Source organism: Bubalus kerabau, chromosome 4, assembly GCF_029407905.1.
Source record: "Bubalus kerabau isolate K-KA32 ecotype Philippines breed swamp buffalo chromosome 4, PCC_UOA_SB_1v2, whole genome shotgun sequence".
NCBI lineage: Eukaryota > Metazoa > Chordata > Mammalia > Artiodactyla > Bovidae > Bubalus > Bubalus kerabau.
In genome coordinates, this window is record NC_073627.1 from 30,004,837 (window position 1) to 30,032,426 (window position 27,590).

At 45.8% G+C, this 27,590-nt stretch overlaps 1 protein-coding gene across 4 annotated transcripts; it reads left to right on the plus strand.

Annotated features, from left to right (window-relative positions):
- The first annotated feature begins 1,538 nt into the window (after nt 1-1,538).
- Nucleotides 1,539-27,268, plus strand: PRPSAP2 (phosphoribosyl pyrophosphate synthetase associated protein 2). 4 transcript variants are annotated; one of them, XM_055576342.1, is made up of 14 exons: nt 1,543-1,678; nt 6,123-6,217; nt 6,440-6,590; nt 7,454-7,506; nt 8,024-8,090; nt 9,871-10,043; nt 11,739-11,854; nt 14,719-14,774; nt 15,888-16,036; nt 17,071-17,141; nt 18,320-18,466; nt 21,618-21,728; nt 22,462-22,543; nt 23,091-27,268. In XM_055576342.1, exons 3-14 carry the CDS (start codon nt 6,472-6,474, stop codon nt 23,108-23,110), a joined length of 1,164 nt encoding a protein of 387 aa, XP_055432317.1. In that variant the 5' UTR covers nt 1,543-1,678; nt 6,123-6,217; nt 6,440-6,471; the 3' UTR covers nt 23,111-27,268. The 4 variants fall into 4 exon arrangements, with proteins under 4 accessions (XP_055432320.1, XP_055432321.1, XP_055432317.1 ...); XM_055576345.1 differs by lacking the exon at nt 6,123-6,217 and having other exon boundaries at nt 1,539-1,678; XM_055576344.1 differs by lacking the exons at nt 22,462-22,543; nt 23,091-27,268 and having other exon boundaries at nt 21,618-22,358.
- The last annotated feature ends 322 nt before the right edge of the window (nt 27,269-27,590 follow it).

Here is a 27,590-nt window from a genome sequence, read left to right on the forward strand (position 1 = left end):
AGTGTTTCAGTTCCCACAACTATTAAAATGAAGATAATAAGATCATTTCATACTTCTCTGAGGGTTAAATAAGTTACAGTGTTTAATATGTGGTAAGCACTTCACCTGACACACTCCATATGTGTTTGCAATTATTATGTTTTATACATATATAAAACACTCAAATTATAAGGAACTCAGGCAAGCATCCCTTACTTTATGATAAAAGAAGAAAGGACAACAAAGCAAATAACTGTAATTAACCACAATAGAGGGTTTATTATACGCCAAGAACTGTGCTGGAAACTCAGTAGGTGTTATTTTACTTACTCCTCCCAACAATCCTTAAGATGGGTACTACTATCATCTCCACTTTTCAGCTGTGGAAACTGAGGCACAGAGATGTAAAGTGAGTTTGCCCAAGGTTGCTGCTGCTGCTGCTGCTGCTCCTGCTAAGTCACTTCAGTCGTGTCCGACTCTGTGCGACCCCATAGACAGCAGCCCAACAGGCTCCCCCGTCCCTGGGATTCTCCAGGCAAGAATACTGGAGTGGGTTGCCATTTCCTTCTCCATGCATGAAAGTAAAAAGTGAAAGTGAAGTCGCTCAGTCGTATCCGACTCTTCATGACCCCATGGACTGCAGCCTCCCAGGCTCCTCCGCCCATGGGATTTTCCAGGCAAGAGTTCAGTTCAGTTCAGTTGCTCAGTCGTGTCTGACTCTTTGCGACCCCATGAATCGCAGCACGCCAGGCCTCCCTGTCCATCACCAACTCCCGGAGTTCACTCAGACTCACATCCATCGAGTCAGTGATGCCATCCAGCCATCTCATCCTCTGCCGTCCCCTTCTCCTCCTGCCCCCAATTCCTCCCAGCATCAGAGTCTTTTCCAATGAGTCAACTCTTTGTATGAGGTGGCCAAAGTACTGGAGTTTCAGCTTCAGCATCATTCCTTCCAAAGAAATCCCAGGGCTGATCTTCAGAATGGACTGGTTGGATCTCCTTGCAGTCCAAGGGACTCTCAAGAGTCTTCTCCAACACCACAGTTCCAAAGCATCAGTTCTTCAGCGCTCAGCTTTCTTTACGGTCCAACTCTCACATCCATACGTGACCACAGGAAAAACCATAGCCTTGACTAGACGGACCTTTGTTGGCAAAGTAATGTCTCTGCTTTTGAATATGCTATCTAGGTTGGTCATAACTTTCCTTCCAAGGAGTAAGCGTCTTTTAATTTCATGGCTGCAGTCACCATCTGCAGTGAAGGTTACAGGCCAGTAAAGACTTGAACCCAGACATTTGTAATTCCAAACAGCGAGTCCGCACTGGCTTTCACGTGTCGGTGATGATCTTGAGTCTCTAGTACTGGAGGCCCTGCCCCGCCCCTCGCCTGATCCGACCCCACCCCTCCAGTCGGCCCCGCCCCTCTCACGACCTTGCCCCGCCCCTCGTCCGGCCTAGCACCTTCCTACTGGACTCAAAGACCCCGCCCCTCCCCTCGGTGGGTCCCGCCCCCGCAGAGGGGGGGGGGGTCTCTCCTGAGGCCCCGCCCACGTAGCCCCGCCCCCAGGCCTCGCTGTCGCCTCGGACGCTGTTCTCGCGCTCCGAGTCGCCATTTTGCTCCTGGACAGGCCGCCTGGGGACCGGCGCTCTCCTCCTTCGGCAGCGGAAGCTGCGGCGGGGCCGGGGCTGGGGTCGGGGCCAGGTAGGCGGGCGGGAGCCGGCGACGGTGGTGGCGCGGCCGGCGGGCCGGGCCTGTGGGTCTCAGGTGCAGGGGCGGGGGGCTCGGCGGGGGCTGGCCGCGTGCCGCCCTCAGCGCGGTCCGGTCTGTCGGGGTCCGCGGGCCTGGCGCGAGGCCGGTGCCGCTGGTCCGGAACCTGCGGCCGTGGGCGGAAGCGCAGTGCCGGGCCGGCCTCTGTCGCCCGGAAAGATGCTTTCTTCCGCGGCCGGGATGTGGCTGCGAGGCAGGCTTCTGCTGTTCAGGGTCCCCCGCTCCCCACCGCGACTGCACAGTGATGGTGCGGATTTTCCCCCCTTTTGTTGACACTGACGCGGTTTGGGTGTGTAGCTTTTGCAAGGAGTAAGAAATTCGGGATGGAGATTTGGAGTGAGAAAGTGTGTTTTCTCATGTGTGAAGATGTTCAGTACACAAGTGTAAGTGATTCGCCCACATTATTGAACCCCACAAAGTCCTGCCCGTCTTCTCCCTATTCCTGTCCGGACTTGGTCCATTGCCCTTATCACCCAGTTCAGCTTGGAGGAGATGCATCTCGGCTCTGTACCCGCTTAACATAAGCACTTTCACACAGTCTCGGATATATACTGTTTTTTATTCTATTGAATGTATATTCAGAGTTTAATTACCCCCATTATGTAACTTTTCCATATGTTCACGGGTCGTTCTCCTAGAAAAAGCATGCAGTGGCCATCATTGAGCTTTTTCCTTCTTTCCCTACAATAAATTCTCCAAAGGGGAAATACCGAGTCATGTGTTCTTTCTTTGGCACGTGATATAAATTGTTCTCGAAACAAGGCGACTTCACTACAGGCGTTTTTTTAACCTGGTGTTTGTCAGGTCCTTCCCCCCTGTAATACGGGGTGTTAGGTCACCCTCCTTGGTTTTGGGAGACAAGCTGAAGCTGACCTGGTGTCCTCTGCTTCCAGGAGGGCCACCTGGAGGAAGTATCTTCATCTCCAAGCCTCACCCTGCCCCCAAGCACTGTGTCTGAAAGGGGTCGACTTGTAGTGTAATACCTGCTTTATTGAGTTGTCATAAGAATTCAGAGCACTCAGAAAATGGTATTTAGCTGAAAGAAAACATTCTGATGGAGAGACAGCTGAGTGCCTGGGATCCCAGAGGCATGGGGACTTAATTACATATAGGCTTTGCCCTTCTAATTCTCTTAGAATTCACATCCCCAAAATGTGAAGAACATCAGAATAAAAATAATAATTCTTTATGGTGCCTTTGAGCTTGCAAACAACTTTCAACTCTGTGTGTTAATCAGTGCAGCTCAATGAGGTCAGGCTTTATTCCACCAATATGTGTTATCTGCAGACGTGTACTAAGCCTCTCCATCTGCCAGGTGCTGTTCTAGGCCCTGGGTACACAGCAGAGAAAAGCATAGTGGAAAAAGTCTCTGTTGTCCTGAGCCTTAAATTTGCTGGGGAAGCTGTTTTTAGCAGGCTTCTATCTCTTGTCCAGAGGGGAAAGCCAAGAACGCATAGCTGGTAACTAGGGAGACAAATTGGGTATTGACACTGCGACTCCAGCCGCAGTGGAGTGTGAATTTCCGATGGAGGGTGTTTACACACCTTGATGCCAGCCTTTCTCATCTGAGGTGTGGATGAGTTTTTTTTATGATGACTGCTAGCACTTACAGAGCAAGTGGTCTTTCAGTGAGGTTTGGTTCATGAGACTTAGCAGATTGCCCTGTCTCATTCAAAGAGAAGTACGACCCACTTTGTGTGAGGTGCTGAGATTCTGTGGAAAGGGTGTGTTTTCATGTGTTATATATAATTCTCACACATTCCAGAGTTAATTTAGGATAAATAAATGTAAGGGCAACTGAAGTTTATGGGGGGAGAAATGGGAATGTTGTCTTTACACTCTGTTCACACTAAAGCCTTGTGCTAATGAACTTTCTGCCCCTCCATCCCGGTGATTATCTTGCTTCTGAGGATTCTCTTTAAAACTCTTCCTGAAGCTTGGTAAAGGACACGATTTGAATTTACAATAGGAAAAGGAGAACTGAAACTAGCAGCTAGTTCTGTTGTTTGACAAGCTCTTGAGATGGACAGTCGGAGAACATGGCTGTATTGATAACCTGTTCCCAAACAATTTCCCTGCCTGTGGCATGTTGGGGTCTTAGGTTTCCACTATTGAAACCTGCTGCCTGGACTGGAACCCTAGAGAGCATGGTCAGTGATAAAGGACTTAAACCATGATCAGTAATGCCAGGCCCAGGCCAAGAGTGCCATCTTGAGATAGGCTGAGGACTGCCGAGGGGAGAAGGAATTTGAGGTTTCCCATAAATCTTCAAGGAAAGGAGAAGGCCCAGAGGTGGCAGCTGCCAGGAAAGCAATCATTGTGTATTCTGAGGAAGGATTGGAATGGCTGGGACATCCCTCAGGGTGTGAGCATTGGGTCCGGGCTATTCAGATGTCTGGAGTGGCTTATTGGTAGGAATCCTAGAGATGGACTGAGTTACTTCTGAGGACTCTTCCTGCCCCTCAGACACTGTGATTCTCAGTATTACATGTCCACTCAAGAACACCGTTTTCCTTTAAGAAGCTTCTTATTTGAAGACTGGGGGATGTAAAAAGGTTGCCATCCCCATGCATATTACGTGCTTGTTCAGTAGATAGTGAACATGTTACAAGCTGACTCCTCGTAGCTTCGATTTACCAAGGGTATCCTGTATGTGGGGCAGTGTGTTAAGTGCTGTACAGGAGCTCATCTTACAGTGACCCTGTAAGGTCAGTATTCACAGTGGCATGGATGAGGGTGAGAGAGGTTAATTTATGCGAGATCTTGCAATAAGTTGAGGGCAAATAGGAGCTAAGATGCAAACCTGGATTGACTCTAAAGCCTGTGTTCATAACTACAGGAGGATAAGTTTTATTTTTGTTGTGATTTCCTTTTCCAGACCTCTGTTCCTAAACACAGCCATAGAGGGGTTGAGAGGTGGTGTTAGAAGACAACCAGGATCTCCTTCAATTCTGAGTGTTGGGGGTTAAATAGTATTCTTTCTTTCATTTGCACCAGCCCCCCTGCCCAACACTATGCTATAAAGCTGGGTCGGCATGTATTTTCTGTAGGGGGCCAGGTAATATTTTAGGTTTTGCAGCCCACACCTAACTCTACCATTGCATCCACGGACAGTTTGTAAACAGTGAGCATGGCTGTGTTCCAGTATAGTTTTATTTACAGAAATAACCTGTTTTGGCCTGCATGTACCTTGCTCATCCCTGCTCCAAAGCCGCTTTCCACTATACACACCAGTGGTCCTTCTTGGTCTCCTTAGGGCTTTGGCCAGTTGTTCATATGTTTCTGTTTGTAATTAATAGGCCAAGTCCAGTGGGGTGGCCCATGTTTCCTATTGTGGAAGGCCTCTGAAGAGGAAGTGTTTTCTCCTAGCCTGCTTGTGGGACCATGAGTCACCCACCTGTGCCCCCTTGGCCCCCCCTGGCAGTTACTGCAGAGGGAGACGCACGCACAGGGAGGCCTGTTTGGATTGGTGACCTGCAAGTGCAGCCTGGCTGCACCAGGGAGCACTGGCAACAGTTAAAAAGTACAGGATGGGTCTATGCTTTCTCCTTGGGTTCTCAAACATATTGTTTAAAAATAAAGCAGATTAGAGATAGATTTGTATGATGATCCCTTTTTATGTTACAAATGAATTTTTATACATTTTTTTTAAAAGGAGATCACATGTGTGAATGTGTAAACAGCCCAATGGTATCTGTATCAAACCAGTAATAAGAACTGTCTCTTCCTGGGAGGTGGGTGGGAGGAGCCTGGGATCCGATCAGAGCTGGTGACCTGAGTCTAAACTCTCATGTTTCAGTTTTTCACAAGGAGAAGGTACTTGTGTAATTAAAATTTAAAAATAACAAATAAGATATGGGCTCCAGGCTTTTCCTCCCTCCACCAGCCTTCCAAGAGCCAGCCGCATAAACATAACAGCTGCGTTAACGCAGCGGGCTTGCTCGGAAGACTCCTCCATCCCCCCAGGCCTCCTGGGCTGCTGATCCTGCACCCAGTCCTCTGCCTGCCTTTCTCCATCAGGACACTTGCCCCAGAGTGGAAGGAGGAGGAACATGTGGATGACTCTGAAGGCCTCTAGGCCAGGGTCTTTCTGTGTGCCCTGCTGCTGGTCAGTTATGTGGCTGAGTCACTTTCCTTCAAGATTATTGTAATCTGCTCAACCTTGTGTTCCAGTTGAGGAAAGTGCAGATGACCAGGTCAGGCTTAGACAGGACCCAGGACAGTTGCAAGGCCAGGGGCGGGATGAGGATGGGTGGTTTGGGGTAAACAGGTATTACAGGGAAAGCTGGGTGTGGATGGGTTATTTATTCATTGTTTAAGGATCAGTCAGTTCTTGTCCTTGCTAATGGCTCTGCCATTTTTCTGTGTGTTAATCCAGGAGGAATTTTGTTGTCAGAAACTAAAAGGAGGTTGTCGTAATTGACTTTAAGCAGCAAACAGTAAAACACTGAGCTCTTCAGCTCCACCTTTCTTGTAAGTTTATCATTTATTCCCAGTAGTCATGAAAATAATTGAGTCATGTGATGACATCTTTCCATAAATTCAAATAGACTCCCTACTTGTCCATATACACGTTCAATGTGAAAGACTCCATTATGGTAAAAACTAATTTCCTTCAGCTCATTTGCTGTTCAAAAATATTCAGGTGTATTTCATCTCATGTGACCGTTTTTAACATATTTGGTATCTTTCTAGGCGCTGAGAATTGGAAAACCAAGAAGGTTTTGATGTTTTGTGTGGCGCCACCTGAATCAGAAGCTAAGATGAACATAACCAAAGGGGGTCTGGTGTTGTTTTCAGCAAATTCGAATTCATCGTGTATGGAGCTTTCAAAGAAGATCGCTGAGTGAGTGTAATCACGCTGTTAAAGTCTGTGCTTGTCCAGTGGTGGTTTACGTTTGATATGCATATTGGCGCTGGTGTTAACTTTGACAGCAGCTATTTTACAGTGAATCTGCATGTCATCTGTGCACCAAAGGTTCACCTTTTGTAAACTGTCATCACTCCTACACTTGGATTCAGGAGACATTTACCGGGGACTCCTGAGTGCCAGCAATTGTGTGAGGTGCTACATTTGTATAGGGCTATTTGAGTACAGAGAACAATGAAGGGTCTATGCTATATGAAGGTAGTTCACAGGTTACAGTTCAGTATAATTTTAGTAACTTGTTAAATAAATACTGAACCCCTGCTGTGTACTATACTTTGATCTAGATACTGGGGTATAAGAGTGAACAAGCCGGTCAGAATCCTTCCTTCTTTAGTGGAGGCGCCAGACAAGGAGGAAGTCAACAAACAGACAAACAAGATGACTTCAGGTAGTGATCTGCGCAGGAAAATCAGAGCGATGGGGCAGGTTGTGCCGCCTTAGCTCAGGTGCTCAGGTGCCTGTAAACCTGTGGGTGGAATGTGAATTGAGAAACAGGAAATGGCAGCAAGTGGGGGTTGGGGCAGAGTCCTCCAGGCAGAAAGGAGAAGGCAGGAATGTGGCCGCGGAGCGCAGGGAGCCCCAGGACAGGATAGGTGTGGGGTGGAGGTGTGACGGGCTAGGTGACCAAACAGTTTGAGACCCACTTTAAATGTTATAATAGCAATATCTCTATTTTTTAAATTTGTTTTATTTTCATCAATTTCTAAACCACCTTAATAGTAAAGATGTTGTATCTGTTTTATTACTGTTTCCGCTTTTTCCCTCTTTCTCTTCTCTAGGCGGCTGGGGGTGGAGATGGGCAAAGTGCAGGTTTATCAGGAGCCTGACCGAGGTGAGTGATCCTGTGCACTTGTGATGGCTTTTTGTGGTACCTGCCATTCCGGCCCGGCCCTCACCCTCCATAACTGAGCAGTCAGCTCAGTGTCCAGTGAGTTCTGTCTGCAGGAAGGCAGACAGGGGTGGGCCATCATGGTATTCTCACCCCGACTAATACCAGCTCCATAGAGAATCTGGGGCAGGTCACAGCTGGGGACTTAGAGGCTCGTCCTCAGACCTCACCCAAAGGCAGTTGCTGTCAGCTGACGGAAGCGTGAGCTTGGCCTGGGTTGAATCTGTCCCCTGAGGCAGAGTGCATGTGTCTGGCGTGGCCCTGGTGTCAGGTGGCATTTTCAAAGTGTGTTAATCACAGTGTGTTTGTTATCCTCCATGGAATCTAAAGCCTTGTAATGAGTTTGTAACAGTTCCAGTTTCCATAGTTTATAACCTTGGGGAATGGTGCAGATTTTCTTATGTGTTTTTTTAAAATGATGTGCCTTGTTCACCCGTCTCGTTTCCCCTTTTCCTTCCAGAAACAAGAGTACAAATTCAAGAATCTGTGAGGGGAAAAGATGTTTTCATCATTCAGACTGTTTCAAAGTGAGTAGCTTATCCACCAGAAATGTTTTTGCTTTCTGGGTCTCTGTTTGGGCTTGAATGTCTAGTATAATAAGAGTTACCCAGACAAGAAGGACTAAGATTGTTTTAAAACTAGCCCAATCTTACTCAGCTGATCTTTCTGACATAGCTGCTGACTTTCCTGTGTCCTTTCGGTGTGGGAATAGCCGCGCGCTGGGGGAGAGGCATGGGACGGTGAGCACCTGTGGCGTGCGGTGTCAGGAGCCAGAGTCTCACAGAGCTTAGAGGGAAGCTCTTCTAGTTCCCAAAGAGAACAAGCAGCAGGAGAGGTGTTCACTTAGTTGGGTTCTTAAAGCTTTTCTTGCAGATAATTTAAATGTGGTCACTGTGTGCTGTCCTGCCGCATCATAAGTTATAGGAGATGAGAGACGATAGTGAAGGCAGGTGTGTCTCTGTCTGCCGTGACGTCTGGGAGCTGTGTGTTCTAGAAATTGTCGAGTCACAGGCGTGTGCTCTGGGGTAGAAGATTCAGTGCAGTGAGGTGTCTGTGCCACTCCTTGATCAAACGCCACTCTGTCTACACATGTCCCTGAAGGCCTCTTAGATGAAAATTTTAACTCAGCAGTTTTTAATAATGTCTAGAAATGAGTTTGTATAGTACATCAGTTTTTAGCCTAGAGATTCCAAAAACTGCTGCATGCTAAATGTGCATTTATATGTAAAATAAGTGCCTCTTTTTACTAAAAGTATAAGAAAAATTTTAAGTGAAGAAAATTATGTCCATTGACTTAAGTTTTCTGTAATCCAGAGAACCTGCTCACCCAAAAGCTCCAGGCTTCCCATTGCTCTTTCACGTACTCACTTATTCACAAACATGTGTCAGGTGTCTGCCATGTGTCAGCCATTGTTACAGGTGTGCAAGAGGCATAAAAGATTAGAATAGATCACAGATCCTGATCTTCATGGAACCTGTGTTCTGTGACATGCAAGTGACATAATGAACAAGTAGATTATCCAGTTTGTCAGGAGGTGATGAGGGCTCTGGGGAAAACCAGCACAGTGTGCAAGGAAGCTGGCGTGATGGTGGCAGGAGGCTGGAGTGAGGGTTGATCGGTGGGTGACCTCTGACAAACACTGGAAGCTGGTGCCAGCTGCCAAGGAGGTCATTCCAGGTAGGAATGGGGGCCCCTAGACGGAGGGCCCTCAGGTGGCCGTGAGGACTGGCATGGAGGAGGAGTAGGGTGCAGAGAGGGAGTGGGGCAGATCCAGAAGGAGCCTCAGGAGCCCTGTGGGGCCTTGGGCATCTACCACGGGCCAAGTGGGAAACCACCCCTGGGTCCTGGGCAGAGAGTCTGTGATCTGACTGTGACTCTAAGATCAGCCAGGTACTATTCAGAGAGTGGCTGCAGACTGCCAGGGACAGGGGGAAGGGGCAGGGAAGGTGTGGGTGCAGCTGTTGCCATCCCTTGGGGAGGTGGGCCTCAGCCCGGGCAGCAGTGGAGTGTGAGATGCTGCCAGTGTCTGGACAGGAGGGCAGCTAAGGATGCCTCTAGGGCTCTGTCCTGAATAAACTGGAGTGAACAGTGCTGTTCTTATTGGGAAAGGAAGTAGAGTCATTGGCTGAGAGGTGGCGTGGGGGCTACTGATGGAGGCCCAAGAAGAGTGGTGTTTGTCTCTTTTGTGTGTCTGGAGCCTGTCTTGGCCGAGGCAGGCGTGGCATCTTGCTAATGCTTAGCTGGGACTGAGAGAAGTCGTGGCAAGTCTGATACCCTCCCTGCTGGTCTTTGCCCTTGGGTTGCAGGGATGTGAATACCACCATCATGGAGCTCCTGATCATGGTGTATGCCTGTAAGACCTCCTGCGCCAAGAGCATCATCGGCGTGGTCCCCTACTTCCCCTACAGCAAGCAGTGCAAGATGAGGAAGAGGGGCTCCATCGTTTCCAAGCTGCTGGCCTCCATGATGTGCAAAGCCGGTGAGGGGTGGGCATTGATGGTTGATGGGGGTCTGGGAGTTGCATTTTTACCTGAGGAATCGTAAAGCTCGTCTTCACTGACTCAGAGTGTTGGACAGAGCGCCCAGAGTGACGTCGCTTCCAGGTGGTGAATCTGTAACAGACGCCCATGCTGACAGTTTGCTCCTGGTCCAAACTTTCTGAACACAAAGCTCGTGAGGACAACTTATTTTTTTCTAAATTCTTTGTTTAAAAGATTAAAAAGTTGGAATGGCAGGTGGCAGTCCTATTGAGGCTGTTTTTAAAGTAGAAAAGGCATTGGAATCAGCTACTCTAACACAGCAACTCTCTTTATTTTCACCTCTTCTCTTTCCCACAACAGCTTGGCATATTTTGCAAATCCTATGTGTTATTTTGTATTGTGCATTTTTCAGTAACATCCTAAGTGTCTCCCTTGTTTCTCAATAATTTCAGAGTTGTTGCTTTGTGTGTGTGTGTGCACATGCACACAAGTGTACTTGTGTGTGTGACTATAGAAGGCACACATCACAGAGTTTGCACAGAGAGAAAAGAGTAAAAAGTCCCCGTATACTACCTTTTAACACACTTACTGCAGAATAAATTTCTCCTGTAGCATTTCAAAGAAGGCAAAACCAAAACAGAAAATGACCAGACCTGAACCCAGTGACCTCCAGACACACCCTGTTGAGAACTTTGCTGAAGGGAGCAGATGGGCCACCAAGCTCCCGAGAAGGTCCCCTGCCCTCCTACCTAGTCTTGCTCATGATGGGCCACCAGGCTTTCTTGCTCTTTTGGGCAAATTTTGCTTTTTAAATTTTTTCCAATTGAATTATATGTATGTGTGTGTATATGTGTGTGTGTGTGTGTGTGTGTATGTATTTCAATTTCAAATATCCTTCAAGGAGCCAGTGGGATGAAGATTCTTCATTTTTTCCAGTTATAGGCATGTGAGGTTTACCTTAATATCTGAAGACATTATATCTTAATCTGGCTTTATCATGCCTACTGACACAACTTCAGGGAGAGGGAATCTCCCTCATAGAATTATCAGAGGCGTTTCTCCATTGCTGTAATTTTGGCTATTTTAAACTGGTGTGAAAACTGTGCATCTCTCTGTAAGAAGAATCACCAGTCTTTCCCTTCTGAGGAGGGAAAGCCCAGGTCCCCACCTGCTTAGGAGAGGGGGCGTCCCTGTGTTCACCACCCAGATACTCCCCAGAGCCCTTGCTCTTGGGGCTTCAGGGAGGCGTGGTCATTCATCAGCTCCATGTCCAGTCCCTCCCCCTCTCTGGACCGTAGGGGCGGGAAGCCTGATAATGCCAAGCTTCCTGTCAAGGTGACCAGCCACGTCCAGGAGCCCATCCCCAGAGCTTTCAGGTGCTCTGTGTCAGAGACGGGGTCACAGACCAGATGTGACAACAAGAGAGGCTCCCGGTGCTCTTAGCACTGAGAGAGTGACAAGGGGTTAGGAGGTTTGTTCTGGGGGCAGAGACCAGGATAATAGATATATTTTCTACTATCTCATCATCTCATTGTACTAAGAATCTGAGGAATAAAGATGGTGAGTTTTTGATGAGAGAGTAATTTTAGGTAGTAATTTATTCCATATGGTATCTTGTTTTATGTAGCTCTTATTCATACAGTGCAACGGGTCATGAAACAATCTGTGTGTGTGTGTCTGCTTTGTTTTCAAAGGTCTGACTCATCTCATTACTATGGATTTACACCAGAAGGAAATCCAGGGCTTCTTCAATATACCTGTTGACAACTTGAGAGCATCTCCCTTCCTCTTACAGTACATTCAAGAGGAGGTGAGTTAGCTCAGACTTCTCAACTTTCTATTTAAGGCTGAAAAATGCATCTCCCATCTCCTTGGGCTCAACGAAGAATTAACATTGACGTGTTCTGCTTAAAGTTGACTTTATGAATGTAACTGGTGTACTTGAAACTCTTCATCTGTGGAGCTCTGAAGTTGCTCTTTTTTCTCTTGGACCTCAGGTACCTAGAATCACTAGCCTGGGGTGTGTCCTGAATCCCGAATCCTCTTAGTGCCTTCTGAGTTTACCTTCTCTCCCTCTGCAATATACACATAGTTGCAGATATCGATTTGGAGGGGGGGCGGGGGATGGGGTGGGGGGAATGAGTTGATATATTATTTGTGTTGTTCTGAAACTTTCTTTCCTTTCCTGTTCTGTAACTTTCTTTCCTTTCCCCAACTGGTGTCTCTTGGTCTTTCCATGTTCAAATATATAGGATTACCTCTTTCTTTATGATTGCTACACAGTATTCCAAAGTTCAGACCAACTATAATGGATAGAACTTTCTATGCCAGTGAAAATGTTCACTCTGCCTTCAGAATGGCAGCTGAAGTGCCCAGTGTGACTGGAGAATGGAATCTTTGATTTCATTTGAGTTTAGTTAATGTGAAAATAGCTGCCTGTTTAGGTGTTAAAGCACAAGTTTAAATGAGCCACAGGTTTTTCATCCATTTCCCTCTTGGCTGGATATTAGATGGTTTAATTTTTCATTCTTTTAAGTGAAATATTTTATTTTCAAAAAATTTTAAAGTAATGTTGCACTGAAAATTCTTTTTTCAGTACTTCAAGTACTAAAAGCAGTACCTGCTTTTCTCAGTACTTAAGTGCTCTTCTGAAATATACTAGGAAGTGGAATCATGATTGAAAAGTATCTACATTTTTAATACTTTACTGCTGCTGCTGCTAAGTCGCTTCAATCGTGTCCGACTCTGTGCGACCCCATAGACGGCAGCCCACCAGGCTCCCCCGTCCCTGGGATTCTCCAGGCAAGAACACTGGAGTGGGTTGCCATTTCCTTCTCCAATGCATGAAAGTGAAAAGTGAAAGTGAAGTCGCTCAGTCGTGTCCGACTCCTAGCGACCCCATGGACTGCAGCCTACCAGGCTCCTCCGTCCATGGGATTTTCCAGGCAAGAGTACTGGAGTGGGGTGCCATTGCCTGCTCCAAATATTTTACTAGGTACTGCAAAAATTAAGATTGTCTGAAGGGCTGTATTAATCTGCACTTGGACAGATTTACCTGTGTGACATAGTGCTTTATCCTTTTGCTGTGGTTTTGAAATCTCCGCATGGCATGTCTGTGGACATCTATGACCCATGAACCAGCATCCAGTGAGATGAACCATCTTCATCCATCTCACTGGATGCTCAGTTGGGCCTTTCCGTTCCCTACGAATTTTGTTTTCTGTAATTTGGATTTTTCATTTCTTTCTTCAGGAGCTATTAGATGTTGAAAACCTTGTATCTAGTCTATATATTATTTAACTGTTTTTTGTTCAAGTTTTGCTTTCTCCTGTACTGAATTGGTGGGAAAATTCCACGCCTTGCTCTCACCGACATTTTCTTGCAGCCGCGTCCATCCTGCCTCTGAACCAGCCAGCTGCTGACCTTCTTGCTTTTAACATAATAACCTTCACCTTCATAACAACTTGTTCTTTCTTTATGCATATGATTTCCTGTTTTGAGTCCCGAGGAGGAAGTAGACCTGTTTTTATTAAAAAGTCCTTTCTTTTAAATTCCTTTTCTTTGCTTTAGTAACTGTTCCTTCATTAGTTATTTCTCCTCTTGGTTGGGTTTGGTGCTGTTTGATGATGTTCAATGAGGCATGGAAGTACATAAAACAGTTCATAAAGACTCCCAGGAAAGATGAGCAACATGCGAAAATGAAAATATTTTGTGCTATTTATGTGTGTAGATGGACCAGATGGAGAGACATCTTATCCAATTAGGTATATCTATAATAGAACCTTCTTCAAATTCATCAGGGTTTTGTTTGTTTACTAAGTATTGGTTATTTAGTTTTTTCCACATGCTAGGCACTGTGCAATGTGCTAGATGGTGGTGAGTGCTTATGTTCCAATTCACCAAGCTAGCATAATTGTGAGAAATCAATGGGGATATATCAGAATGGAATAACATAATTTAATGAAGTGATTAGATTTTAAGCACATGGTTTGAAAATATTGCCCAGATGAAATCAGAAACAGCCAACTGCTGCTCAGCTGAAAAGCATGCTAGTCCTGTCCTGTGAGCGCTGAGGCGCTGGCACCGGGTGTCTCTTCAGTTGTCATCATCCTCATCCAGGTCACTCAGACGCTCAGAGTGAAGGGCTTCAGAGTAGACCGACATTTGCTTATTTTCTTAAGGGCTCTTAGTATCTTTGTAAAGAGTGCTGGGCTGATTCCATTAGCAGGCTGGTTTCTTTCTTCATCGGCTGTGACAGTTACATTAAGTAGTCACTTGGTTAGAAGTTGATAAATGCCTTTGATTCAGGTCCAGTGAATATCATCCTTGGGCTGTGAAATTACATGTAACAGGGGTCCATGAGAGGAGTTCCTGTTGATTTTATAAAAATGTCTTTGCTGCCACTTAGATATGAGCTTATTACTGATTAACTCTACTTTTTTCTTAGAATAAGTCTATGAGATTCATGTCTTGATGATAATTTTTTTTCCTTAGGTAGGCATTTCTTCATTTTCCAAAGAAGAAATTTACTTTGAGTTTTCTCTCTTTTTGGAAAACGTTCAAGTGACCAGCTGACATTTCTGAGTGTGTTGGGGTGTTGCTTTTTATTGACTGTGGAGCTGGTGTGAGCAGCCTTTGGAGACATGGCAGTCACCCAGCCCCTCCTCTTCTCAGATCCCAGACTACAGGAACGCGGTCATCGTGGCCAAGTCTCCGGCCTCAGCCAAGAGGTAGGTGGGTGCTCACAGCTGCTGTGCGAAACCACGCCTGAGTCCAGCCCACTGAATCCCCATGTTCTGGGTCCCATTGCAGCAGCTCCCACTCTGGCCCTTGCTTTTTGACCTGGGGACCGATAGTGCACAGCCTGTGTGCCGATCCCATTTATTAGGTGATGGCTCATCGTCTTCCCTTGTCCCAGTCCCCGTCTGTGACCGCCAGTCACATCTCCTACAGGAACTGTCCAGGACTGTAGAGTCCCAGCCCTGCGCTTGGGTAGCTGCTGCTGGTTCATCTTCACATCTGCAATTTAAAATACCAGCAAATATATTTTGAGGTTGTTTACTGCCTTTTATTCAGAGAACTCAGTAATTTATTAACAGATAATTCTATCCAGCCAAGAAGCCACTGATTGGTATGTGTTAAAAAGTGACATTTTACAAAACTTTCAGACACTACAGGTGTGCAAATGGGGCAGTGCTGAAAGGTCCATGTAACTGGAGTGACTGATGAGACGGGGGTTCAGAACCTGCAGTTGTGTTTGACTGAAAGGATGTCAGACACAGACACGCCCTGGGGGTGGTGTGGGTTCCAGAACACAGTGTTGCAGTAAAGTGAGTCAATGGACGTTTGGTCTCCCAGTGCATATAAAGTTATGTTTATACTACACCACAGTCTATTCAGTGTGCAGTAGTGTTATGTACTACAAACATTGTACATCCCTTCATCTAAAAATACTTTATTGCTAAAAAATGCCCCCCGTCATCTGAGCCTTCCTACTCTGCCGAGTCGTTAGCGCGCTCTGCCTCACGTGTTGGTTCTCACTGTTAACCAGGTGAGCAGGGAGAGTGCATAGCTCCAAGCGAGGAAGCAGAGGCTTCAGGGAGGTGAACTAGCCTATAGCACAGGCTCACTCGCTGGCTGCGTGCCCACAGGCCCCGCAGGGGGACGTGTGTCAGGTGGGTTCTCCACACTCTGCCCTGGATTCCCAGAAGCTGAGGTGGTTTCAGTCTCCTTTTTCACTAATCCTTTAGGAAACTTCATTTTCTGAGTTCCTGTGATACTTCTCCGTAGACATGAGTGGAAACCACTTCGCGTGGCTGTGACCCATCTCCTGCTCTCCCTAGGGCCCAGTCTTTCGCCGAGCGCCTGCGGCTGGGCATCGCAGTGATTCACGGAGAAGCACAGGACGCCGAGTCCGACCTGGTGGACGGGCGGCACTCCCCACCCATGGTCAGGAGCGCGGCTGCCATCCACCCCAGCCTGGAGATCCCCAGTAAGCACGGAGCCCCGAGTCACTTCCTCTTTGCCTTTAAGGCTGACTTAATTTCTTTATTGAATGTGAAGTACTTCTTGTCTGTTTCTTAAGTTGGCAAAAACTGGTACCTTTTTCTGGCTGTGACAAGTGCATCTCTGATGGCCCCTTAGCAGTGGTCTGTCTGATCCCAGCAAGACCCATGAACATGCCCAGTTTAGACTCACTTGTGGCCCAACAGGGATCCCATTCGTCCACACAGTAATGTGTGCTAGAGCAGAGGTTAACACGGGCAGAAAGCTCTAGGTGCACAAGTTATCCATGGTCCTGTTATTTCTGGTGTAAAATACTAGACAAGTAAATAGTTCAGAGGGGAGGCCTTGGTGAAGAATGTCTCATCAGCACAACTCATTATGCAGCCCACTGAAAGAATTGACTGGAAACAAGAGAAAACCTGAGGAATGTGTGTGAATAAGGCAGAGTGTCTTATTCACTGTCTTTTGCCTGGGCCAGGAGGGAACATGAGGAATGTGGTTGTGACTGGCTGTTGGAGTTGTGCATAAGTTTGTTTTTGTCTTTAAGAAACTTCTTTCAAGCTTTAATAACGCCTTTTCAATGGAAAAAAAATACTGCTTTTGTTTGAGTCTGTTAGGGAGAAAAAGCTTTTCCTCCAGCCTCTTTAGGTTCACTGCTCAGGAGGCTGCAGTGAAATAAAACTGTCAACAGACAGATTAGCAAGAGAGAAGACAGATTTTAGGAGGAGGTTGGAACTTGGGGCTTAGGGGAAGGGGAGTAGGGCAGGGGCACTGAGGGGAAGACGAATGGCTCTTTTAGGAAGGGTGTGGGGAGACAGGACCGTGTGTCTGTCTCCAGGGCAATGTCCATGTAGGAGTGGCACTGACCTCTGGTCCGGGTGATAAGAGCCAGGCTTCTGTGTTGCTCCTGGACCAGGATTTATGACAACTAAACTCTTTGGGGGGCTCTGCTTTTAGGCAGATAAAGGGATGTCAGGAAATCAGATGCAGAAACTTGTGTGTGTGTTCTCTTCTGACCAGTGCTGATTCCTAAAGAAAAGCCCCCGATTACAGTTGTTGGTGACGTGGGAGGCAGGATCGCCATCATTGTGGTACGTGCACCTCTTCTGTCGTTACTGGTTGTCGTATTTACCCTCGTTAGCTTGTCAGCTCACCTTGTTAATCATGCTGGGGATCGTGCTATGGCCAGGTAAGTCTCAAGTGGGTGGGTGTCTTAGGCTAAACGTTTGCTTTGGTCCAAAAACTGGGAGTTGTTAGGTGAACTCCAACTTCTGTCTGACATGACTCCCAGGACCCTCCTTGGACTCGGACATGTCCTAGAACAGCTCTCAGAACCCAGGCAGACACTAACAACGTTCACCAGTTCATTAAAGGATGTGACAAAGGACTCAGATGAGCAGCCAGAGGAAGGGAGAGATGCTCAGGGCGAGGGCTGGAGGGTCCCCATGGAGTTGGGGTGCACCACCCGGAAGCTCCCTGAACCCTGTGAGGGGGTCATTAACCCCATTTCCAGCCCCCTCCCCTCTCTGGAGGAGTTGAGGGGGCCGAAAATGCCAAGCTTCTCATCATGGCCTGGTCTTTCTGGGACCAGCCCCCGCCCAGGAGCCCTCCAGAGTCACTGAGTAAAGACAAGAGACTGTTGTTGTGCTCTCATTACTGAGGCATCTACAAGCGCTTTAGAAGCCTGCTGTCAGGATCCAGGGACAGAAACCACCATATGTATTTTCTATTACCTCGTACTGGGAGTCTGTGAGATTAGAAACCACTAGACTGTGTATTTTGTTGATAGTAATTATTGTCTTCCCATTATAAAAATAATATATAAGACCCCATTTCCCATCCACCCAGTGGAGAAAATTTGGAAAATAAGGAAAAGTAGCACCAAAGGGGAAAGAACCTGGTGGAGTCAAAGCATCTCCTAACAGGTGTCATACTGGGCATGAACGTAGGGGTGCGTGTTCCTGGAGCCCCTGCCTGGTGGCGCGTTGCTCTGGACAGTAGGGACAGAGAGACAAGGGCCCAGGGGCCATGAAGTGACAGCTGTCATGACTGTCCAGCTGGGAGGCCCAGAGGGAACACGGAAGCCAGTGACCTTGCTCTCTGGACAGGTCACCGTGGACAGTGAGCATGTCACAGTAGAATTAGCCCCTTCCCTCTCCTCAGGGTCTAGACTCACCTTTGCACATGTCTTTAGTCCCTCCTCTCTCCCCATGGTCTAGACTCACCTTTGCACAAGTGCTCATGTCTTTTGCTGCGTCTGTAATGCCAGGATGACATCATCGACGATGTAGACACCTTCCTGGCCGCCGCAGAGACCCTAAAGGAGAGGGGTGCATATAAGATCTTCGTGATGGCGACCCACGGCCTGCTGTCCTCCGACGCCCCCCGGCTGATCGAGGAGTCTGCCATCGATGAGGTAACAGAGCCGGGCCACGTGTGGACACAGCTGCTGGTGCACGTGGGCCCCCTGACCTGAGGTTACGAGAGCAGGTGGAGAGTTAAGAGTGGATTCCTGGCATGAGTTCTGTTTTGTTGGTCACTGGCTGTAGCCTCTGCTCCTGACAGTGGCAGTGGGTGGTAGTTTTAGTAGCTTCTATCGATGGAGTACACGGTCCCTGCAAGTACTGCCCGGGGTCAGGCACACACCCACCCTGTGCTCTGACACACCCCTGTGGGGAGAGTGAGAGACATGCAGGGACCTCAGGTTGGGCAGCCACGAGGCGCACGTGGGTTCAGACCCTATTTGCCTGATGCTGAGGCCCAACTCCCCCTGGACAGATGCCCATGACATGACAGAGAGGAGGGCATGCTAGCCATCTTCCTACATGCCTGTGGTGCCCAGCTGAAGTGAGCCGGGCAGGCGTCCCTACCCTGCTCTGTCCACCTTGGCCCAGCGCCTGGCTGGTGAAGTGAACCGAGCAGGCATCCCTGCCCTGCTGTGTCTGCCTTGGCCTAGTGCCTGGCTGGTGAAGTGAGCCAAGCAGGCATCCCTGCCCTGCTCTGTCCACCTCGGCCTAGGGCCTGGCTGTCTGGAGAGCGATTGTGTGAATCACATGTTTATTATCTTTTAAGAAATAAAAGTGCTGTTTCCTGTACATTCCTGGAAGATCAGGCAGAGAGCCAGTCTGAGGTCCTCACGGTGGCCAGGTGATTGCATTCTTGGTGCTGGTTTGGCATGATCCCTGACTGTCCCATTCAAGTCTCGTGTGTGGACTTTCTTCTTATGAACTGTCTTGAGGCTTATTTTGGAAGTAGGAAATATATATTATTAGTAATAACTTGAGAAGTATTTCCATCCTCTTTTTTTTTTAAAGAAGGCTGAGTTTTTTTTTATAGTTTTTGAAAAATGTTTGTTTCTCCTTTTTTAGATGTTTTATCAAATCTTAGCTTTTTAAAATAGCAGCTTTATTGAGATATACCAGAAAGTGAAAGTCGCTCAGTCGTGTCCAACTCTATGTTACCCCATGGACTATACAGAACATGGAATTCTCCAGGCAAGAGTACTGGAGTGGGTAGCGTTTCCCTTCTCCAGGGAATCTTCCCAACCCAGGGACTGAACCCAGGTCTCCCACATTGCAGGCAGATTCTTTACCAGCTGAGCCACCAGGGAAGTCCAAAGTCCCCACTTATCCACAGGGGATGGGTTCCACGGCCTGCCAGGGGATGTCCAAAACTGTGCAGGATAGTACTGAACCCTGTGTGTAGTCTGTGATAATGTTTATTAGTTAGGCACAGTAGGAGATTAACAACTAATGATAAAATATAACTATTATAACAACATACCTTATTGTGCAAATTTAATGCCTTTTTCATCTTAACTAAGCACTTACCACACACTGTAGCCATAACTTTTGTGGTTTGAGGTGCAACAGCAAAACCAGCATGAATTTGTTTCCTTCTACACAATTTCACAAATGGACGATTCATTCTTACCATGGATCTTCACAATCTCAGCGCACAAAATTTTTTTCTTTCCTTGAGAACTTTTGCCTTTTTGCTTAAAGAAAACACTTAGCAGCTTCTCTTTGGTGTATCTGAATTGCCAGTATCACTGCTCTTGTGCTCTGGGGCCATTATTAAGCCAGATAAGGGTCTGCTGGTCACAGGCACTGTGAGTCACTGCTGGGGTGGGGTCTGCCAGACAGAGGAATGAGTCCCCTCCCTGATGGGGCACCACAGTGTGAGGTTTTCTCACACTGCTCGGCTCGCTGCATGATTTAAGATGTATGGGTTATTTATTTCTGGAACCTTCCATGTAATGTTTTCAGACCGAGGTTGACGGGGGGTAGCTGAAACCATGTAAAGTGAAAGCTTGGATGGTGGGTGGGAGGAAGGTCTGTAATTCACATGCCTTATGACTGACCCATTTAAAGTATACGAGAAAGACAAATGTCATATATTGCTTATAAGTGGAGTCTTTAAAAAATGGTACAAATGAGCCTATTTACAAAACAGAAATAGTCACAGATGTAGAAAACAAACTTGTGGTCACCAAGGGGGAAAGAGGGAGAGGGATAAATTGGGAGATTTGGATTGACATATACACACTATGATGTATAAAATAGATGATCAACAAGGACCTGCTGTGTAGCACAGGGTACTCTGCCCATCAATACTCTGTAATGCCGTGTATGGAAAAGAAGCTGAAGAGGAGTGGATGTATGCATATGTATAATTGATTCACTATGCTGTACAGCAGAAACTAGCACATCATAAGCCACCTATACTCCAATACAAAATCATGAAAAAAAATTAAATATATAATAATCTTCAGTATTTTCACAGAATTGTGCAACCATGACCACCCTCACTTTTAGAACATTTTCAGGCTGCCAGTGGAACTCCTTACCCGTTGTCTGCCTGCATTTCTTCTCAACCCACTCGTCTTTAGGTGGCCACTGATCTGCTGTCTGTCTCTGTAACGGGTCTACCTAACCCGGCCTTCTCATGTAAATGGAATCGTATAATACATGGCCTTGGGTGTCTGGCTCCTTTCACCAGCATAATGTTTTGAAAGTTCACCCATGTTACAGCAGGTGTCAGTACCTGCTGTTTTTGCCTAGTGGTGTTTCATTGCCTGGATGTAGCACATTTTGCTTTCTATTCATAATTTGGGTTGTTTCCTCTTTTTGACTATTATAAATAACACTATTATGAACTTTTATGTACAGGTTTTCAGGTGGAGATGTTTTCATTTCTCTTGGGTGTCTACCTAGGAGAAGAATTGCTGGGTCACACGGTAACTCTATGTTTAACCGTTTGAGGAACCTCCAGGCTATTTTCCGACACAGCTGAACCAGTTTGCATTCCCACCAGCAGTGAGTGAGCCTTCCAGTTTCTCCACGTCCTTGCCCACACTTGCTGTCATCTGTCTCTAGCTGTCACAGTGGGTGCAAACCTTAACCTCAGATGCAGGTTGTGTTCACACTGACTGAACTCATGCTGAAGGCAGAGTAACCCCAGTCCTGGAAGTAGGACTCAGAAGGGTGAGAATGTGTCACGTGTTCAGACCCATCCAGGAGGCTACTTGGTGTTACGACCTCTCCTTTCTTCCTCTTGATTGGCAGGTGGTGGTTACCAATACAATTCCACATGAAATCCAGAAGCTCCAGTGCCCCAAAATCAAAACTGTGGATATCAGCATGACCCTCTCAGAAGCCATCCGTCGGATTCACAATGGGGAGTCCATGTCCTACCTTTTCAGAAACATAGGTTTAGATGACTGAACACTGTCCTCTTAATAAGTCCTGAGGGCCACACTGGAGTCGTGAGCATCTGTACTCTGAGGCGCATGCCTGGCTGGATGCATTTCATGGGGGCCGGCTGTGTCTTGTTCCTTCCTTTTGTTAATTTCTATGAAGACAGACCCACTTTTTATGTCCATTTGGGTGTTTGTGAGTTTGAGGGGCAATTTTTATAAAAGAAAAACTATATTCTCTTAAATAGAATAAATTAAGACCTGGTTGTATTCAGTTTAACCATTTAAAAAATAACTTGGAAAAAGATTTTTAAGCTCACAAACGGCCTTTATCAAAAGTTGCTGCAGCCCAAGTGCTTTTAAAAAGTTAGTAAAATAAAATGATCTGCTGTATGATACTGCAGTTGAAAAGCCAAAAAGATTATGCTGTTAAATCCAGTAAATTACATTTTTAGAAACGCTTTTAATAGAAAGCATATGGAATATGTGACGGTTATTTATTTTCTGCAACAAAAGAAGGAATAAAAACATACTGTGTTTGTGTGTGTTTTTTTAAATTTTGTGTTTTGGCAATTGTTTTATAACTAAAATAAAGTGGAAGCTGAATATCCACGTGTGGATGTTGAAGTGTTGGTCAGCTTGTGGGGATTTCTGCAGCTTGGCGTGGTGTAGTTGTGTCTTTGGGATGTAATGTTCCCTGTTCTGTTTGTCCAGGGCCCTGCACGTTCATGACGCATAGTCACTTGACTGCGCCAGGAGAGGAGTTGGGACATCAGCATGAGCCACTGGGGTCAGGTCAGGAGTCGGCATGAGCTGCCGTCTGCATCTTGGCGTAGCTTTGTTCTGCTCCTTGTCTGATAGCACAGTCATACTCGAAACAAAACGCACCGCTGCATGCTCTGGGTGATGAGGTGTGGAGGGAGGGGGTTCCAGAGGGCAAGCGCTGTGACCCTGGTCAGTGTCGAGCATCTCATACTGTCTATCAGAGTTCAGAGCCCAATACTCTGCCTTAGAGTTTATCAGGCTGTGAGATACTGGGGTCATCTAACCACAGTCCCCTCCAGCTCATGCACACACAAAAAGAAGACTTTGTTACAAAGAGAAAAATTGCTTTTGTTTCTTCTAAAAAACCTTAAACCTTTGCTTTCTGAGCATGTGCTCAGAAAGGCCTGAGAAAGCCATAAACTTGCACCTCTGTCTGACCTTGGGTTTCTGTGCAAGCAAGAAGTGAGGGCCCCAGTGGGGTTGTAGATTTCCTGGCTGAGTGTTGATGGCATGCCCAGGACTCACAGCCCGCCTGTAGATTGGGAATGCTGTTCTCTCTCTTCTTTTTTGGTTTCAGAGTTTTATGGAAGTATGTGATGACTCACTAGCTGACCACTAAGCTGACTGTCCAGAGATTTCAGTTGCCACAAACAATGAAGAATGCAGACTTTACAGAATCAGTTGAGAAAAGCAGACAGACCCTGTGGATGGAGAAGACCCTGATTTCCATCACATTATAATATTAGAAATAGCAGTTTTCAACAACAAAAAGTTCTGAGGCATCTAAAGAAACAAGATTGCACCCGTGTACAGGGTCTTCCTTGAGGAAGCTCAGACTTTAAACGTACTAGACAAAGACTTTAAATAATTTATTTTAAACATGCTCAAAAAACTAAAGGAAAGTATAGGAATTATATGTCACCGAATGGAGGCTATCAATAAAGAGGAATAATAAAAATGAATCAAATGGGGAGGATTTGTGGAAGATGGTGGAATAGGAAGCACCAGGAATCTGTCTCCGTCTAAACAGTGGCAAATCCATTTAATGATTTTGGAACTCTGGAGTCTTGAAGGTTTGCAACTTCCAGGGAAAGTGTTAGACAGTAAATGTAGCTAACTTTTGTAAAATCCAGCTCTTAGTAAAGTTGCCGATACCTGACCCACACTCCCAACCCTGTGGCAGGCAGCTCTGCACACATTCCTGGAGCGATCTCCAGAGTTTCCTGGGAGCCAGGGTAGGCAAGAAGTCCCCTCCAGACAGCAGAGATCCGTGCTCTGATAACAAGTAGCTACTTCTTGCTACAGAGGTACAAAGAGGCTGGTAACAATTGTTACTTCACCCCACCCCACCCCATCCCCACCATTGTTGCAAGCTCCAGGCTGTTCCGCTGAAAAAGGGGTGGTTCCTAACTCACTCTATGAGGCCAGCATTACCCTAGGACAAAAACCAGACAAAGATATTACAAGAAAAGTAAACCAAAGTCCAAGATCTCACGAACACAGGTGCAAAAATCCTCAACAAAATATTAGCAAATTCATTCCAACAATGTATAAAAAAAATTATGCACAACCTAGTGGATTTATCCCAGATATGCAAGACTTCTCAGCAGTTGAAAATCACTTCATATAATCGATCATACCAACAGACTAAAGAAAAACAACAATTATATCAGTCAATGCAGAAAAAGCACCTGAAAAAATTCAACATCCATTCATGACAAAAGCTGAGTGAACTAGGAATAGAGAGGGAACTTGATCTTGTTAAAGAATATCTACTGACAGCCTACATGAATGCCATACTTCGTGGTGAGAAGCTAGAAGCTTTGCAATAGGGCAAGAATGTCCCCTCTCATCACTTGTTTTCACTATCGTACTGGAAATCCATGCTGCAATAAGGCAAGAAGGATTTAAAAGGTACACAAATGGGGAAGGAAGAATTAAAACTGCTCTGTTCTCAGATGATATGATCACCTATGTAGAAAATATGAATCAAGAACAACTCTCCCAACTCATTACTAATAAGTGATTATGGCAAGACTGTAGGATAAAAGTCAATTGCTTTCCTGTATACCAGCAAAGAACAAGTGGAATTTGAAAATAAAAATACAAAACCATATACACTAGCACCACAAAAATGACATATTAAGTATAAATCTAACAAAATAGGCATAAAATCTATGTAAGGGAAACTACAAAACAGATGAAAGAAATTTTTAAAAACTAAATGGAGAAATAGCCTATGTTCATGGATAGGAAGACTTGTCAACATGTCAGTGCTTTCCAATTTGGTTTAAAGATTCAATGAAATTTCAGTAAAGATTCCACCAGATTATTTCGTGGATTTTGTCAAACTGATTCTAAAGTTTACATGGAGAGAGAGAAGACTCAGAACAGCCAAGGCAATAATTGAAGGAAAAGAACATATTCACACTACCTCTCTTCAAGCCAGCTGTAAAGTTGCCATAATCAGGAGTGTGGTGGGACTTCATGGGTGGGCCAGTGGTTTAAGACTCTGCGTGTGCACTTCAGGGGGTGTGGTTTTGACCCTTGGTCAGGGAACTAAGATCCCACATGCCCTATGGCAAAGCCAAAAACAACAACAAAATATTGTTGAAAGAAAAGACAGATCAGTTGAATAGAATAGAGAATGCTCATAAACAGACCCACATAAATAGACCCACATAAATATAGTTAACCAATCTTTACAAAGGAGCAAAGGCAACACAGTGGACCAAAAATATTCTTTTCAACAAACGGGGCTTAAATAACTGGATGACAGTGTGAAAGTGTTAGTCACTCAGTCATGTCCAGCTTTTTGCAATCCCATGGACTGTAGCCCCCCAGGCTCCTCTGTCCATGGAATTCTGTAGGCAAGAATACTGGAGTGGGTAGCCATTCCCTTCTCCAGGGGATCTTCCCAACCCAGGAATCAAACCTGGGTCTCTGGCATTGCAGACAGATTTTCTACCGTCTGAGCCACCAATAACTGGATATTCACATGCAGAAAGAAAAAAAAAAAGGAATCCAGACTTAAATGTAAAAGTCAAAACAAACTCCTAGAAGAAAATCTGGATGACCTTGGTTATGGCAATGGTTTTTTTCAGATATGACACCAAAGGATGATCCATGAAAGAAATAATTGATAAATTGGAATTCACTAAAATTAAAAACTTCTGCTCTGTGATACTCAAGAGTAAAAGACCTGTCATAGACTAAGACAAGTCTTTGGAAAACAATCATCTGATAAAGGACTAGTAAAGAGAACAATTAAATCTCCATTAGAAAATAAAAACCTGATTAAAAATGAACCATAAAACTTGGAAGTGAGATTACAATATGATTAGATTCAAGTGATTTTTAGAAAGGAGAAAATTCCGGGATTGATTTGTTATTATTGAAATTCCACTAAGACAAAGTAACAGGACTTTGTTTTTGATCAGTTAAATAGACATCAATGTCAACATATAGAATTCTTTCTTCTTAAAACTTGTTCACATATTTTGATCCATTTTTCTGTGGCATTTGGGACAGGAAACCTTTTGAATTTATACTGAAAAAAAAGGGGCCAAAGACCTTACAGACACCTCACTAAAGAAAGTATACAGATGGTAAAGAAGCATATGAAGAGATGCCTTCAATCGTATGCCATCAGGAAACTACAAGTTAAAACAACGAGAAACACTGCACACTTTTTAGACCAACATCTGGAACACTGAGAGCATCAAATGCTGATAAGATGGAACAACAGGAGCTCATTCATCACTGGTGGGGATACAGAAATGACCACTTGGGAAGATGGTTTGGCAGTGTCCTACAAAACTAAACACACTTAACCATGTGATCCGGCAGTCATGCCCCTTGGTATCTCCTGAAAGGAGTAAAAAACTTATGTCCACATAAAAACCTGCACGTGGAGTTTTATAGCAGTTTCATTCATAATTGCCAAAACTTGGAATCCATCAAAATGTCCTTCAGCAGGTAAATGGATAAACTGTGGTGCCTTCAGACAATGGAATATTATTCAAGCAAAAGGAAGTGAATTATCAATCCATGAAACAATGTGGAGGAAACTAAAATGAATCTTAATAAGTGAAAGACAATCTAAAAAAGCTACATACTATGTAATTCCAACTATATGACGGTCTGGAGGAGGCAAAACTGTGGACACTAAGAGATCAAGTGTTGGTGGGGGAATGGAGAGAGGAATACATAGAGCCTAGATTTTTAGGGCTGCGAAGATGCTCTGCGATCCTCTAATGATGGATGTGTGTCATCATACATACATCTAAACCCATGCAACACACGACAGCAAGAATCAGCCCTAATGTAAACTCTGGACTCTGGATGGTGATGGTGTGTCCATGTGCAGTCACCAGTTGTGACTCTTTGGCTGGACAGCTCTTTGTCTTCCTGTCCTGGGTGAGCTGGCCCAGAGGAGTTGGATCTGCGAGTGTGGTCAGGGGAGGCTGGAGGAGAGTGTAGACTGTGATTGGACTGCCGTGTGGAATTTCTTCTCCATTCCCTCCCCTGCCACCCTCCCCCTGACCCCATCCATCAGCTCATGTCGGCCGTCTCTCCCCAGGCCTTTTGATCAGACAGTGGAGGGGGTGGAGGACTCTGTCTAAGTGGTATATTTCCTTCTGAGACCCAGGCTATGGAGAGGGGGCCAAAGACTGTTCTTTCAGCTACTTCCTCTTTAGGAGACCAGTTTAATAAATTTGGACATTACCCAGTTGGGTCCCTCTGCAGTACGAAGTGACCTTTTGAGTCACGATGCATTTCCAACAATGAGTAAGACATCTGAGAGCCTAGCTGGCTGAAGGTGAGGGTGGCTGGGGAGGACGGTCTGGGCCTGCCTGAGTTTACCATAAGCAGCGACTTACTTCTTCTTCCCGGTCAAGTCCTGCATGTGAGGGGGATTAATCTTTAAACCCTCCACCTCGGTTACCAAGTAACAGTCACGGTTGGCTTTGCAAGCCGGTGTTCCCAGTGCCAGCCACTCACTCATTAACACTTCTGGAAGGGCTGCATGTCAGGGTAAACTCCCAAGTGCTCTGTGAAGCCATGGGCTATGTCA